Genomic DNA, 17,670 nt, shown 5'->3' on the forward strand with positions numbered 1-17,670 from the left:
TGTGGCATGTTTAGAGATAATTTTAATTTAAGGTGGATGACTTTAAAAAGTCATAATAATTATTGTTTTATTATGTATATAGATAGATATAGATATAGATAGATATGTCACCGTATAAATAGGCCCGGATTCTAAAGGCCCAAATCTCATTCATATGGTGACATGGTTGATAATTTGATATCCTTATATGGTTTAATTTTTCTTTTCTAAAGGTTTTTTAATAAGTGGGACACATGCTTAGAAATATTAAATGAAGTTAATGTTATTTAAAATTTAAAAATTTTAATCATAAAATAATAAGTTCTCTGTTTCATTAATATTAATTATAAATGTATTTAATTTTATTTATAAAAAATTTTAGTTTATTTATTTTTTCTATACCTATGTCTTGTGAGTATATGTTAAAAAAATCCTTTTTATAGCATTTTTAATGGTTAAATTATTGTCTATAAACTTTTCTTAAACAGTGTTTGGGGTTGAGTTTTAAATTGATTTTTAGATTATTACGTTTAAAAATAATAGTATTACTTTAGTGTTTGCAAAAAGTGTTTAAAGAATTGATTATTTCCGTTTAAAATCTATCAAAACTCAATTTCTTAAAAGCAACTCTCTTACTGTACACAGACGTGATTTCCCAAAGTTGTCCAGCTATTTAGCTTCCTCTAATACCCTTGACCATTTATAAACACCCCGCAAAATAAGTTTCTTCTTCTGCTGCCTTCTGCAAGTGTATCTAAGCTTTTTCATTAATTTTTTCTTCGCCTGCGTGTAAAAATATAAGTAGTTTGTATGTAAATTGATTTCTTTAATAAACAAATTGCTATTACTTTTACATTCAAGTGTTCCATAAACATATATCCAGTATTCTAATAAACAACATTGCTTTTTAAATAGTTTTTTTCTATTAAACATATAAGGGTTTTAGGATTTATTTTTACATTATTGATTTTTCGTTAATGTCCTTTTTTGTCAATTTACTTATTTAGTTTCTAAAGTACGAGAGTAAGTACCCGCACGTTGCGGCGGTGAGATGGTGGGATGATAGGTCATAAAATGTGATAGCCAAAGGCTTTAACCGTACGGGTTCCGGCCTCGTATTTAAAAATTCGTCGAAAGTATATCGAATGACATCTCTAATGAAAGAGCATGAAATTTTAAAAACACTCATATAATTTTTATAATTTATATAATTTATCGATGTACGGTTTGTAAGAAAAAATATTTTGAATGAATTGGAAGAGTAAATGATTTATGGAAGAGAGGGAAAAAAGATGATTGGTTGAGATTTGAGGGGAGGGAAATGGTGTTTGATAATATAAAATTGATAGAGGGGGCATTTTGGGAAAGTAAATGTTGAAACTTAAAATTTTAGACAAGGGGACATTGTTTTTTAATATATAGGGATGGCAAAAAAAAACCCCGACCCGATGGGGAAACCTGAAACCCGATGAGGAAACCCGATACTCGAACCCATTCGGGGGAGGGACTGGGGCATATCTACCCCGACCCAACCCGACCCGATATCAATACATAAATCTATATATTTATAAGTAATTAGTTTTGAATCTATATTCCACACTAATATCAACAAATTTGTATCTATGTTCAATAACTTGCACATCTATTTCTCAAAACATGAAGAATAAGTAATACCTTTCTCAAATCATATAAGTTTTAGTAAATAATTTTGAAAAATAAATATCCTTATCGGGTCGGATTTTTGGTTTTGGACATGATTTTATCCTTGATGGGGTCCCCGATAAAGTCCCCAATGGGTATCGGGTCGGGTTCGGGTTTGGGTTTAGTACTACCCGCTCCAAACTCAACCCATTGCCATTCCTAATAATATAGTATAGATATGAATTTATCAAACATTTAAAAGTTGATTATTGATGTGACTAATTTATACCCATTACCCACATCATTATTGGCTATTTATTTATATGTTTTAAGTCTACTTTGTGTGCATTTGGCGCGTTTATGGTGTTTGTTAGTAGTTTCAGGCGCTTAGCAGGTTACGTAGTGATTTGGCTCACATTTGGAAGACTATTGGCTAATACAATAATTCATGAAGTCGAAAGTTGATTTATGCAAAAGAAATAATGAAAGTGGCGAGTTGGAAGTTGAAAACGAGGTGGTCGAAGTTTTTGTGACCACTGCGACGCAGTGGAAATGCACATCTGCCCACTGCGCCGCAGTGGTTATTCATGCACGAGTGATTTTTGTCCAGTGAGATTTGGCTGCGCCGCAGTGGTGGGTTTGTACGAGTCCACTGCGCCGCAGTCACCCCTTTTGCACGCGAAGATTTGCCAGTGATATTTGGCTGCGCCGCAGTGGATGGCATGCACGATCCCACTGCGCCGCAGTCATCCATGTTGCATACGAAGGGAATTCCAGTGATATTTGGCTGCGACGCAGTGGAGGCCTTTACATGACCACTGCGCCGCAGTGGGAGGCTGGTCAACAAAAGTCAACGGCCGACTTAAAGCCTTATTTTTCAAGAGGTATAAATATAAACCCTAGGCACGAATTTCGAGGCATTCAAATTCTTTCTAGGAGCTGCTCTATCAGGATTCTTCCTTCTCCAATCAAGTGTTTCACTTAGGCGGACTCATTGAAGATATTACGGGCACCCATCTAGATCGTATCTACATTATTGTCTTGCAAATTATTTTCTTCAAACAATTGGTACTTCATGTTTCTTTTCCGTTTCTTTGATTATTGTGAATTGATCATGAGTGGCTAACTGCTTAATCGTCCACCTTGATGAAACTAGACGGATAATGTGATTGCTATATTTTTAATTTAAAAGGGTTTATTTAATTATCGTTGTTCTGTGATCTTGATGGTTTTAATTCTTTTCATTTAATTAAAATCGATATTGGTTGCATATGATTCTTCGTTGGTGGTACCAGTCGAATGTGTATGTGATTTTAAAACGGTTACTTGTCTATAAGTAATTATCACTAGTTCATGGTATGATAGTGAATATCATTTTAAGTAAAGATTAAAATTGTCAACGTGATTGATATCGGTTGGTGGTACCACGTTATTGTCACATAGCTTCAATTGATAATTTGATAAGTAGATAAAAACTATCGTTAGAAGAATTGTCTTGGTCTTGGTGGTACCGGCTCGGGTAATTAGACTAGTCAGGTGGATCGATAAATTATTCATGGATGGTGGTACCACGTGAATAGTTTAATCTTGTCACGACTACTTTGCAAACTCTTAAGAATTTGTTCCTCATCAAATGCAATCACATTTAAAGTCAAGGGAAGTCAAGGTGAATGACTTTTAATTATTTTGTCTGAATCTTTCTTTAATTTAATGCAATCAATTGGCAAATCAATTTGTTTAATTGTCAAAGGGAATTTCGAGCAACACCTGTTTTCCAAACCATTAAACAAGCAATTAATCATTTCACAGTCCCTGAGAACGAACTCAGACTTACCTCTTTGCTGTATTACAAACGATCGGGTCCACTGCCCGTGAGTGCGTAATAGTTAGTTCTTTGGTAGTTTTAGTTTACAAATATTAAAGCTCGATTTGGCACATCAATTATCTAGTTATTGTGATTTTAATCAACATAATCAAATCCAAATACTATCTTTTAACAACACGTTTTGTTATTGTAAATAATTATTTGATTCTGATTATTCAAAACACATAATCTATTTTTAAAAAGTAATTCTAAACACCCCATTCAAAAGTTTTTTTTGTCAAATTATTACTCCAACAGAAAACCTTTTTTTAAATATTTTTTTAATTATGAAACAAAGAAGAAAGGGTGTCAATGTTTTCCAAAAACTGGAAATATCTTCAACCTATTGGGCTTTTCACTCTAATGAAAAAAAAGCTTGTATAAAATCTTTTTCAAATAGTAATTTTTTTTAAATAAAAAAGCCTTATTGAAGATGCTCTAAAAACTTTATAAAAAAGTTTATTAAGAAAAACTTCTAAACCAATAACTTGATTATTAGATTGCTCTAAAAATTATCAAAAATACAGAGACACTAAAATATATGTAGACCTGTATTAGGAGTTTCTACAATTGATAAATATTTCTTAACTTATACTTCGTATGAGTTTTACACATTAATTCTAAATTTGGTACTTCGGACAAATTCGTTACAATTACTAGCACGGTGCCTGCGCGATGCACCGGCGGCCGTGACGGCGACGGTGTGATGGTTGGGCAACTTTTGGTGGTGGAGCGGCGTTGAGTTGTTTATATAATTGATGTAAAAGGTTAATGGACATATTTTAAGTGATAAAATGATTGATAGTGTAATTTAATCATTAATGTTAAGGGGATTGTGTATGTGAAAGCATTTTAAGGGGTGTTAAGTGAAAATATTACATATTTTCAACATTACCAAAAATAAAGAGGGCTATTCTTTTTATAATATAGTATAGATTATACACATATATTAACCCAAAAATAATCACATCACATCACATCACATAATTAAGATAGCCATCAAGCTAAGAGTAGGAATAACTAAACTTTATATAAAACTTTTTTTCTATATTATATATCGTCCCCCAAATCAGTTTTCAAATATTAATGAGAGATTCAATGAATAACAATTCTGAAAAACTAAGTACATCATGTATATATGATGTACCTAGGGATGTGCAGGGGTTACAAACCGGCCCGACCCGGCCTGAACCGTGTAGACCCGTGACCCGAAAATGCATGAAAAGTGAAACCGAGACCCGGTCCGTTAACCCCCCGGGCAGGTCGGTTCGGACCCGAGTTTAACCGGGTCGGGTTTGGGTTTTTTTGGGTGACTCGAAAGTGACTTCTAGCTGGGTTGTTGCTACTTTTTGAGCTGAAAATGAAGGATAGAGATTGAGCTTTATGGGCTCTATACGTGATCGTGTGCCTTGTGAATTATTGGAGGTGCCGAAGTGGTGGAGGGGAGAGTCTCTGTGTTGTTGTTTTTTTTCAACAGCAAGACAGATTTATTTTTCCCAAAAATATAATCACATGGGCAAGAAGATTAAGCATAAATACTGCAAAAGAAACACACCTTGAAGACGTTGCTTCCGAATCTTGAGAGAAAGGGCAAGATTTTTTTATAATTGGTCTACTCAAAGAAAAAAGTATGAAAATAAAAAAAGTTGTCATCGTGATTTCTAAAAAAAGTTGGTAAAATAGTGTGTAAAAGACTATAAAACAATAAATAATTAATAATTAATTTAATAATAAATTAATACTAGTATGGGAAATTGGTGATGGAGTGAGACGTGTACATTTACCCTTCATTTACTTCGCATTAAACAATGCACCAAAATATCTCTCTCTTTGTTGCTTCACTTTCATATTTTTGACATTACATCTTCACAGATCGATTCATAGTACTACCCTAGTACTATCTCCTTTTCTCTTACATATATACGGCCATGGTTATAGTCTTCGACTCAAACAAAAAAACTCTTTTATCTTACCATTTAAACTCATTCTTCTTTTAATTATATATATAACATATATCAGTGTATAACATCAACATATAGTTCCTCTATTCTATTTATTTCATAGGTTATCTTTAATTTCTTCTTCTACCTCTTCTTCAAGCTTATACTACCTCTTGTTTTCTACACATATTTTCAATACAATACCATTTATTGGACATGTTTTTTGTTGTGTCGGGTTTTGGCGGGTTTGTCGGGTTTTGACGGTTTTGGACCGACCCGACCCGTGAACTGAAAATCCACGAAAAGTTGAACCGTGGCCCGACCCGTTTGGTGTCCGGGCGGGTTAGAAACGGGTCGCGGGTTTTCGGGTTAAACGCTCATCCCTAGATGTACCTGTACTATGTTAACAATTCTACCAAGTTTTAACAAGCACGCAAAGTTTTTTATTATTACATAAACTTTTTAAAATAGCGTTAAAGCTTTTAAAAAAGCTTTAAAGTTTTTTTAAAAACTTTAACCCAAATAAAGACCTTTTTTATGCAATGTCTTGAAAATTTTCAAATCTTTGAAGGAGACAAACATTCGCTTTCTTTTAAATTATATTACTAAAACATGTTTCAAGATTTTTTCAAAGTATTTACCATTGGAAGAAAAAGCTGTATAAAAAGCATTTTTAATAAGCCTTGGATAAAAAGCTATTAAAAACCTACTGTTGGAAATCCTCTAATACAAACGGGTGGTAATCCGCACATTATCAATTGTTTTCATATACCATCAACCATGCTTTAAGATGTTGTGCAATACAACAACATTAAACATAATTAGTGGGTGTATACATAAAAATTAATGATGCACAAATCACGCGTACTCCTCAAAACATGCAAAAGTGACTGGTATGGAACACTTGGGATAGATAGCAAGAAATGATGTGACGATCAAGCACTTGGTTGCTTGATGAAATTCTACATGTTATACATTAGAAATGTTACACTCAAACGTGAAAATTAGTAACGACTTAGCCCGTACAGATAAAGCCGTCATGTAATTTGATTCATGTTTTTTTAAATTGATTTATACTGAACTGGATATCCTGAATTAGATATCCGATGACTTTCTCACATAAAATACTAGCTAGTTTTGTATGCTTGCTTGATTATTACAAACAAAACATCAAAAACTCAAGTCAATGAACAACGTTTCTATATTTTAGTTCGCTTTTATAACCAGACGCGTGAAATCGATCTTTTGTCGTAAAATAGTTGATATGTTCACAACTTTTCTTTTCACACACTCAGCCAAGATAACAAGTAATTACAAGAGTTTTACCAACAAGTAAAGCGTATTTTGACTATTAATTCTTTCATACATTCTAAGTTCAGATATCAAACAAATATCTACATCGCTTTTTGAATTTAAAAGTACTAGCGAATTACAAATATCTAGAAAGAGCTCAAAAAGTGCAAAAATAAATGTCCCAATTTGAGTAACCTCCAAAAGAAACCAAAATATCCGTTGATTAAAATATTCTACTTTTTTAACTTTTTTGTCTCATACAGGTCACCTACCCTACGTGTCCCCCATTATCATACAACACGTGTCCCACTAGTTAGATATTTATCTCATACGTGTCAATCATTTTCTCCTAGACTGCCACATGCCCCTCAAAAGATATTTTTCGAGCAACCAACTTTTTAAAATCTATCTGGACGCGTGGCCTGCTATCACCTGATTACCTACTTTAGTATCTTTTTAAGCACTATTTTGAACCTCCACGTGTCAGTCTTTAACAAATTAAAACCGTCCAAAATCATATTTGCACAAACACAATCCTATAAAAAAATGTTCCCCAATTACTACATGACACCTATGTTGTAGTGCCCGATATATGACACATCTATAAGTAGGCTCTTTGCTTAATTTCCGTAGGTTATTTGTCAAAAAAAAAAAAAAAATATGAGTGCAAATCAAAGAGTGAGGCTGAATCATTCAGTCAGCAATGGATCTGGTTCATACGAACCGGATTTTTTTAATGAAAGAGTGCTTTTATTAGTTATGGAATCGATGAAATGGGATGTGCAAGTGCTGTGTCAGACAGCCGCCGTATGCAGGCGGCTACGGGCCATGGCTAAACGGCTGTTGTGGCGCGGACTTTGTTTGTTCCGCGCCCCACGGATAACAGAATCGTTATCCAATGGTGTGCATAGTAGCCGCATGAGCGGCGGCTGGCCGGCTTTAGCCAAGCTGTTGTTTTATTGTGGTGGGTGTGAGTCGACCCGGAATTTTATTTTGAGCCGGTCTAAACCGGGCCATTTTGTGATAGAGTCCCGGTTTTCTAAAACGTCAGGAAAGAGTTTTTTAATGAAACGGTGTCGTGGGGACTTATTATTCGTTAGCGACCCGTGTGAACACAGAGTCAGTGAACGCGAGGATGATTTAGGCGTTTTCCGCGGAGTGTTTAGAGGATTTCGCGAGTCCAGGACACGCGCCTGTTTGATAGCGAAACAAGTGGCGTTAGAAGAAAGAGAAAGGTGTCCGTATTGTGGGGCGCGTGTTTGGAGTATGACGTCAGCTGGTATGGTTCCGAAGAACGCGGCTAAGCGGCTCGGCTCGCACGATGGCGCACTCGAGTATTTTGTATGTGTAAATGGTCACCTGCATGGCACGTGTTGGTTAGCTCCTTTGTCGTCTGACCCTGATGAAGAAGAAATCAACGGTGAGGATGAGGATGATGATGATGATAATGGATGTGAAATGGACGGTAGAGATGGGAGTGCAAATAGTTCTGGTGGTGATGAGTTTTATTATGATCCTTCGGTCAGAAATGGGCGACATAATGATGGCTTTAATGGTTTCGCGATTTGATATTGTTTTTCAAAGAAATTGTCGAAATAGACCTTGCCCATCCCAAGGTGAAGCCTTAATTTTGATCGTACAATCAGGTAGACCTCGTGGCTTCACAAGACCCAATTAAATGGGTACTTTTTGCCAATATGGTATATTGGTATGCACACGACATATTTTGACAAGTTTGTTGTCGCCACTGTCATTTTTATTCACATTTTTTACAATTTAAATGATGGGAGGCAATTGTCTTGTCTGAATACTACATAACAACTGTTGTAGCACCCGAGTGTTTGCAATTTGACATTCAACTTGGTTTTGGTCCATATATTATAATTCTTTCTAAATAATATATGAAGAGAGCTAAGTTTAGAACAGAATGAAGGTGTTGTGGTCTGATATGGTGGTATGATACAAGGTATATTGGTCAAATTTTGTGGTGTTTGATGCAAGAGTATATTGGTTAAATTTCCGGGTGTTTTTTCAATTGAAGGTTGCTTTTTTAAGTTGTGAGGAACATGTTGTTTGGGACGTGGTGTTAGTTTCTATGAGGCTGAGACCGGGGATTACGATGCATTCAATGTTTTTCATTTGTACCATTTTGACTTTTACTATGTGTTTGACTCTATGTCTTCGTGTGCTTGTTTTCCTTGTTTTACTCTTTCTAATTTTTTCATCCATCTTGTTATGTGCTGCTAATCTGCTACTATCCATATCTGTATCTCTATAAAAAAAAAAAACAAGATTAGAATATGGTAGCATAAAAGTTTAGAGAAGTTCATTTGTCCCTACTTTTTTTATAAAAAGTGTGAAAAAGTTATGAATTTAATTACATATTTTTATATGTAGAAAAAACTTTATATTTAAAAGGATGAATAAATAAAAATTATAATCTTTTCACACTTATAAATGTTCAAACAAAATGTTAACATTTAAAACTGTGAACAATTGTTAAATTTTTTCACAAAAGTGTGAAAGTCAACTTGTAACATATATTTTTTTCATACTCTCAAAGTGTGGAGAAAATAGGTATTATAACTTAACTTTCACACAAGTTTAAACAATTGATATATTTTTACACAATTGAAAATGTGAACTTTTCTTTTCCACATTTATAAGCGTGTAGTTTTTGTGATTTTTTAAATTTCTTCGTAACCTTTGTTCATGAAACATATGCTTTAAAAAATAAAATGAATTAAACTTTTCTATATATTTATATCTATATCTATACTATATTATAAAAAAAATAACCCTCTTTATTTTTGGTAATGTTAAAAATATGTGATATACTCACTTAGCACCCTTAAAATACTTTCACGTACACTACTTTTTCACATTAATGATTAATTTACACTATCAATCTTTTATCTTTTAAAATATGTCCATTAACCATTTACATCAGTTATATACACAACTCAACGCCGCTCCACCAACAACAGTCGTCCAACCATCACACCGTCGCCGTCAAGACTACCGCTGTATCGCGCGGTTACCGTGCTAGTAACAATAAATACATTTAATAACATTAATGAATGGAAAAAAAATTAACATTATGATTAAGAAATGTTAGCTTCATTCTATACTTTTAAGCATGTGCTTTGTAGACATGTTTAAAAATTTCTTATACTTAATTATAGATTGAAAATAAGTTTGAAATTTTGATTTCGATAATTGATAACCTAGAATCGAAAACCGCTTGTATTCCAAAACCAGTTTCTGACTTTTTGATTTGTGAATTATGCAAAAGTCGTTATTTTAAGCAAATAAGCCGATAGTTTTCTTATAGAGTAGTGCTCGTTGATAAATAATTAATAAGGTCTTTGACATTGAAAAAATCCACCAGGGTTCGAATCTCACTTTCTACATTTGTAGGAGTGGATTATTAGGTGTTTAAGCATATTTCTACACTTAGGTATTAGAAGTGAATCCTAGATCTATAAGACGTTGGGGAAGATTAGATTGTTGCTACTTCGGTTGACGATTCCCAATTGGTGACTACAAGATGTGACGCCATAAGCCGAAGTAGGCCAAGGATTGTGTGAGAGAGAGTAGAGAGAGGGAAGAGAGAGAAGTCCCCTAGCTTGGTGCTCATTGTAATTTATTTATAGGGAGTGAATTCTAGGGTTTGATGATTTTGGGTCATGGGCTTTCCATGCTTGGGCCTAAATCAAGCCCATGACTTAACATAGATGAGGTCATGTTCAGGTCTAAATGTTTTAGGAGCCTCAATGAAGGAGGGTCCGGAGGCTATGTCAGGAGCCTCAATGGAGGATGGTCCGGAGGCTATGTCAGGAGCCTCAATGGAGGAGGCTCCGGAGGCTATGTCAGGAGCCTCTATGGAAGAGGGCCCGGAGGCTATGTCAGGAACCTCTATGGATCAATCCGGAGGCTATGTCCGGAGCTTCCAAGGAGCAACCATGCTCGAGCCCGGAGGCTACGTCTGGGCTGGAGCCTAGTAGCCTCCATAGGGTGGAAGAAAGATTATTATCCAAAAGCTATTAGGGAGATGGTACATCATCAAGCCTCCCAGCCTAGTGTTGTATCGCAAGTAATGGAGCGTTAGGCTAGTGTTCAAATCTGGAGGCTTTGTTGGGATCCTCCATGGAGGAGGGTCCGGAGGCTATGTCAGGAGCCTCTATGGATCAGTCCGGAGGCTATGTCCGGAGCCTCCAAGGAGCAACCATGCTTGAGTTCGAAGGCTACGTCTGGGCTGGAGCCTAGTAGCCTCCATAGGGTAGAACAAAGATTATTATCCCAAAAGTATTAGGGAGATGATACATCATCATTAGGGGAGTTTTCGAGAGTCCTGAGTCATGCATTGTTCGAACACCGCATACTGCCCAATTGGATGTCACTATGGTGTTTTGAATGCTAACTGCTATTGCTAACTCCAAACTCGCTTTAAAAAAAAAAATCCATGAACTTAATTATGTAAAAAGTGTTCACTTTCCAGAAAAATAAATAATATATTTCCCATTTGTACCTCTTTATTAGACAAAACGTTTGTATATACAGACTCATATATAAATCATCAAACACATGAATTACAAAGACGAAATGCGTTGTGTAAATGCAATCTTTAATCCTCTCTTTTCACCTCCCTTCAAACCCCAACAATTTACATAACTTTTATTTATTTGGGAATAAACGGAATTCGATTTAATGTGTTTCTGTCCTACGTAATATTTATATTCTCTCAATACTGGTGGAGATCAATTAATTAGGGTAAATTCTCATCTTTCTTGATCATCATTATATTCCAAGCGATTAATATATTTCATAACTTTAACATTTTGTTAGTGAAGAATACAATGTGTTGCATTTGGAATTTACGTGACATGCATATTCATTATATATGTTAATTCGTGACTCTGGTATTTAGCCTCTTAACTAGCTAGCTTGTTAAAGTGTAGATTGTACATTATGTGATTATAGAATTACGCTAAACGTGTTAGAACTCATATATACTTTTTTACATCTTGAATTGATGCACCCAAAACAATTGGTGCATCAAAGTGTAAAAAGCTTGTTAATTAAGTAGACATATCTCTTAATCCTTAGCAAGGCAGTAAGGTCTCGTGCCTTATTCTGAAGGGCCCCAAAACTTTGGGTTTTGTAGCTTTAGGTTTGATGCTTTTTTTTTTTAATTTAGGCTAAAAAATAATCAAAATAGTTACCCGTAAGAGTTAGAATAACAACGGCATGTAATTGAAAAATCAACGAATGTTAGGCTTAACTTTTATAATTTTAGGGACCTATTATTTCTTTTTGCCTTGAGCCCAATTTTTTTGTGTCATTTTCGGAGGTGGCCCTGGCGTATGCTAATTGCCAATACATGTGGTTAGATATCATTTGAAGATGATAAAATGCTTACTGGTTGATACTAATGAAGATAAAACCTATATGATATCATAGCTTATATCATGTGATATTTTGATTGAAAATGTAGGTGGCGTCTGATCACCAAGAAAGAACATGGCTACTCTTTCAGATATTGCCGTGTCAGCTGCTATTAATAGCCTATCCGCAATACTCTTTCTTGTGGCATTTGCTATATTGCGGCTTCAACCCGTTAACGATAGAGTTTACTTCCCAAAATGGTATCTTAAGGGCATACGAGATAGTCCAACCGTATCTGGAACTTATATGAGAAAATTTGTTAATTTAGATGTTAAAATGTACTTAAAGTTCTGGAATTGGATGCCTGCTGCCTTAAGAATGCCAGAGCCAGAACTTATTGAACATGCAGGACTTGATTCTGCAGTTTATATCAGGATTTACCTTCTTGGGTTAGTAGTTTTTTATTTCAAGTAACTTGAAGTAAATTCAACGTATCTACCGCTCTTTTGTTCATTTAGGTCACTATACTTTTTATGAATTTCAATTTGGGTAACTTAGTTGAATTTAAAATTGCATAAGCTTATACACCAATATCATACGTATGTTTGAAAGTATAAGAGTACAATGACACAAAATGAACATTTCTGAACGGTACGTTAAACTTTGATGACTTTAAGTTTTGTTAAGATTTTCTGATGCAGGCTAAAGATATTTTTCCCTATCTCTGTACTTTCATTTGGTGTGTTGGTGCCTGTTAATTACACTGGGGAGAATTTCGATGAAATGAGAACGAATATGCAAGATCTAACGTTTAGTGATATTGACAAACTTTCCATATCTAATGTAGCCGCTGGATCAAACAGGTGCAAGAAGAGTTCCCTGTATATATCTTTACTGGTGATTATTTATGATAACCATAATCAGATTATACGCATTTAGAATTGCCATTATCATCATCAGGTTGTATGCGCATATAGTAATGTGTTATGTCTTCACACTTTGGACGTGCTACACCCTTTACAAAGAATACTTGATTGTAACCAAAATGAGGTTGCAGTTTCTTGCTGGTGAGAGCCGTCGTCCTGATCAATTTACCGTGAGTGTCTACTTGGTAGAGGTATATGATTTCTGGAAGAGGTTACTGGTTTCTATTCACTTTTAATGTCTCTTGCAGGTTCTTGTGAGAAATGTTCCCCCAGATCCCGATGAATCAGTTAGTGAGCATGTTGAACATTTCTTTTGTGTTAATCATCCTGATCATTATCTTTCACATCAGGTGTGCTTCTTTGAGGAACTTATGTATCAAATGATTTCAATTATTCTATATCATATATATAGATATGTAACTTTGAGGTTGTAGGTAGTGTACAATGCAAATACTCTTGCAAATATGGTGGCAACAAAGAAGAGCCTGCAAAATTGGCTTACGTATTACACCAACAAGTTCGAGAGAAAACCTCAAAAAAGGCCAACAACCAAGGTATTTGGCTAGATGCTATCCGTTTGACATCTTGGTTTCTGTAAAATATACGATTTTCAAGTAATTTCATATTTAGTGGTCTATATAGGCAGGTTTTTGGGGTCTGTGGGGAAAAAATGTTGATGCAATTGACTTCTATACCGAAAAAATCGAGACTCTAAGCAAAGAAGTAAGTGTGTGGATTCAAGAATGATTAATTTGTTATACATGAAGGTCAGAGGTGGTAGTTTCGACCCATTTAGCTATGAATAGGTCGCTTCGGGTAATATTTATTTCCAATGGGTCATAAGGGTATGGGTCAAACGGTTTAAAGTGGTCAGAATTGCCCAAAGTGTCTTTATTCAGGTAAAGTAATCAAACGTTATAATAGTTATTCTAGAAAAATTATGTTATATTAGTAATATAAACTTTCTAAAAAAAGTTTCTTCTAGTCAACCTGACTGGACCTTGCTCATTTCAAACTTAACAAAGTACCCGTTTTGACCCATTACCCAAAGTTCCAGAGGCACCTATTTTCCACCTCTAACCATTGTTAGTATAGTACAACTCTATTACTTTTTATTGCTATTATTTCACATGGTTGCGTAGGAGGAAGCCGAAAGAGAGAGAGTGTTAAATGACCCAAGTGCTATTGTTCCAGCAGCATTTGTTTCATTCAGATCACGATGGGGTGCAGCTGTTTGTGCTCAAACAACCCAATCACACAATCCCACTGTATGGCTCACAGATTGGGCTCCTGAACCACGTGACGTTTATTGGGAAAATCTTGCCATACCATTCGTGGAACTTAATCTACGAAGATTACTCATGGCTGTTGCTTTATTTGGTCTTACTTTCTGCTTTATGGTCCCTATAGCCTTTGTCCAAACTCTTGCTAATATTGAGGGAATTGAGAAGGTTTTTCCCTTTTTAAAGCCTCTCATTGAAATGTGAGTGAAATTTTGAGCTCCATATCAAACTAACTAGAAGTGGCAATGACGGGTTGGGTAACATGTCAAAATAACCAGGGTCAGCTGGGTGGTAGGAGTCAAATTGGATCAATTTAGGTTGAGTTGACCCACAAAGGATCATGCATCTATTATCTATTTTTGGTGCATATACAAGTTTCTGTTGTTTTGAGTATGATTTAAGAATTATATCATTAAAAATGCTTATAAATGTAAATAACACTCGAGGTCACTTTTGATATGTTTTTACCCATTTGACCCGTTCCATCTCTAAAGACTCATCTGACCCGTTCCTCAAATAGTTTACTCTTTTGACCCGTAGATATAACATCTACCCGAATCAACCCATTTGGAAGTAAATAAGTTGAAATTGTCACCTTTCGTATTACTCTTTCTTTGATATAGGTATTTTCCTTTTTTTGTTCATGAATCTTGAATGTTAAAATGGACAGGGGATCAGTCAAGTCTATCATTCAAGGTTATCTTCCTGGGATTATACTAAAGATATTCCTTATTCTTCTTCCTACGATTATAATGACCATGTCAAAAATAGAGGGTTTTACTGCATTGTCAACTTTGGAGACACGTTCAGCCGGGAAATACCACCTATTTTTGCTTGTGAATGTGTTCTTAGGAAGTATCATCACCGGAACAGCTCTTCAACAACTTAAAGAGTTCTTGAATCAGTCCCCAACTGAGTATGTTGTCATCATTTTCCAATAATTATCATTCATCACCTATTAACTTTTCATTATCCAGCAGGGGAAATTTCGACCTATTACTTGTGGACTGGTCGATCTGGGTTGTGTTAAATCTTAAATCTGCCCAATGGCTTAAATAAAAAGTAATACTTGAACTTTATTTTATTTTTATGTCATTAGTATTTTTATATTTTTGTAGAGAGCATAAAGTGTTGACGGGTCAAACCAACCTCTTTCAACTCTTACCCATTCTTGACCCAATACCCAACACGCCCATTTTCCAAACTCTAAATACTATCATAACTTGGTCGATCAATGCAGGATTCCAAAAACTGTTGGTGTGTCGATACCAATGAAAGCCACATTCTTTATAACATATGTCATGGTAGATGGTTGGTCAGGCGTTGCTGCAGAAATCTTCAGAATGGTTCCGTTGATCATTTTTCACTTGAAAAACGCGTTTTTAGTGAAAACCGAAAAGGACAGAGAGGAAGCAATGGACCCTGGTTGTTTGAGTTGGGCAATAAATGAGCCTCGGATACAATTGTACTTTCTGCTCGGATTAGTGTACTCGGCTATCACCCCTATAATACTCCCCTTCATTGTTGTATTTTTTGCCTTCGCCTATGTGGTTTTCCGTCATCAGGTAACCAGCCTACTGTATTTATATATATATACAGCAAAATGAGAAGTTAGGTTAGTGGTCGTGACCATTATGTGCTTCCTTTGAATTTTTCCCATTTTTTGGACCTTTAACCTGAAACAACCATTCATAAAGAAATGGGTTGAAATGCCACATCTACTTTTTTTTGACATCGTCATGGGCATATGCCAAATGACTAAAAGATAGATCGTTTCTTATAGAGTATTTTTGTTGTTTTTTGTTTATGGATGTTAGATTATCAATGTGTATGATCAGAAGTACGAGAGTGGTGCAACATTTTGGCCAGATGTTCATCGCCGAATAATCATTGGATTGATGATATCGCAATTTCTATTCTTAGGACTGCTGAACACGAAAAAGGCAACTAATGCAACATATCTTTTGATTCCACTTCCTATCTTGACCTTCTGGTTCTTTAGATTTTGCAAGGGGCGATTTGAATCTCAATTCAGACGATTCCCATTAGAGGTTAGACATAAACCACACCCATCAACCCGTCATAAATTAGACATAACCATACTTTCATCAACCCGTTAGAGGTTGTTCTTTGGATGATGACATCATTCTATTTTTATTGCAGGATGCAATGAAAAAAGATACACTAGAAAAGGCGACAGAACCAAACCTTAACTTAAAAGTCTATCTCCAAGATGCATACGTGCATCCGGTTTTCAATGGATCAACAGAATTTGAAAGACCAAGAGCGGTGGATGAAGAAGAAAACAGTCCACTAGTTGTAACAAAAAGGAGTTTACAAAAAGATGGTAAACATGAAATCGAAGAAGACATTTCTGAGGATATAATTGGTATTTCAGCTGTTTGAATTAGCCCGGATTTTTTGTGTTCTCTCGATCTAAAATGGTTATGAATTTCTTTCAGAGACCCCCCAAGGGAAGTTCTAAACCAGATCCGTCAGTGATCATAGTTATGGACAAGCTGTGAAATTGCTATGTGAAATGAAGTAGAAGAAGTGTATGGAACTCGGAACTGAGTCAAGAGCAAAGTTAAGCTATGACATTGTTATATCCCATCCCGAAATTCAGTTGTTCAGCTGATCATTAAAAGAAGATTTTGTCAGAGATCAGTTATGTAAATCATATAAGTTTTTCTTTCAACAGTATGACTAGCAATGTTTTAAAATGTAGAGGGTTAATTTAGAAAATCAGTTTATATCAATTAACCATTAAGAGTTGTATTCACGTGAATCCATCAAAATTGGTGAAACCCAAGGGCTCAATCTCAGCCCTTGTATCAACAATCATCAATAGTTGAAATTAAAAATAAAATTACACATGAAAGTTTCCATCTCCGGCAGCCAGCTCCGGCGACATCATCCATCATCTCCGGCGACATCAACCATCATCTCCGACGACATCAACCATCATATCCGGCGGTCAGATTCATCTCCGGCGGCGGCAATATCTCAGGCGGCATCTCCGGCGATTATCAATTTCGTTTTCGGGTGGATACGGTACGGGCCATAGGCCCTTATCCGTTCTAAACTTAACCGTCAAGGGACGCATATAGGAATCGTATGGATTTGATGGGCGGCGATCCAAGAGATGGTGGCGGTGTGCTACAGTACGGACGAAGCCCTTGCTGCCGGCGCCGTGGCTGGGTGGTCGGAGACGGAGGAGGAGGTGGCGGCGGTGCCGGAGAAGAAGAAGGAGGTGGTAGCAGGCGACTGTCTCGCCGGAGAAGAGAAAGAGGTGGTGGACGGTGTTTGTGTTGCCGGAGAAGAATGAGAGAAGAGAGAAGAAGAGGATTAATCTC

General features: G+C 35.8%; 2 protein-coding genes across 2 annotated transcripts; both read left to right on the top strand.

Moving 5' to 3' along the window:
* The first annotated feature begins 7,336 nt into the window (after positions 1-7,336).
* On the top strand, positions 7,337-9,041 carry LOC122608399 (EID1-like F-box protein 3). The gene has a single exon (XM_043781500.1). It carries the CDS (start codon positions 7,378-7,380, stop codon positions 8,284-8,286), a length of 909 nt encoding a protein of 302 aa, XP_043637435.1. The 5' UTR covers positions 7,337-7,377; the 3' UTR covers positions 8,287-9,041.
* Positions 9,042-12,240: 3,199 nt separating this feature from the next.
* Positions 12,241-17,078, top strand: LOC122607901 (CSC1-like protein At4g02900). The gene is made up of 12 exons (XM_043780973.1): positions 12,241-12,554; positions 12,807-12,968; positions 13,066-13,201; positions 13,280-13,381; positions 13,466-13,585; positions 13,674-13,754; positions 14,174-14,514; positions 14,985-15,230; positions 15,555-15,879; positions 16,132-16,365; positions 16,478-16,703; positions 16,777-17,078. The coding sequence occupies exons 1-12, from the start codon at positions 12,241-12,243 to the stop codon at positions 16,797-16,799; spliced, it is 2,310 nt and encodes a 769-aa protein (XP_043636908.1). The 3' UTR covers positions 16,800-17,078.
* Positions 17,079-17,670: the final 592 nt, after the last annotated feature.

Source organism: Erigeron canadensis, chromosome 7 (genome assembly GCF_010389155.1).
Source record: "Erigeron canadensis isolate Cc75 chromosome 7, C_canadensis_v1, whole genome shotgun sequence".
NCBI classification, from domain to species: Eukaryota; Viridiplantae; Streptophyta; class Magnoliopsida; order Asterales; family Asteraceae; genus Erigeron; species Erigeron canadensis.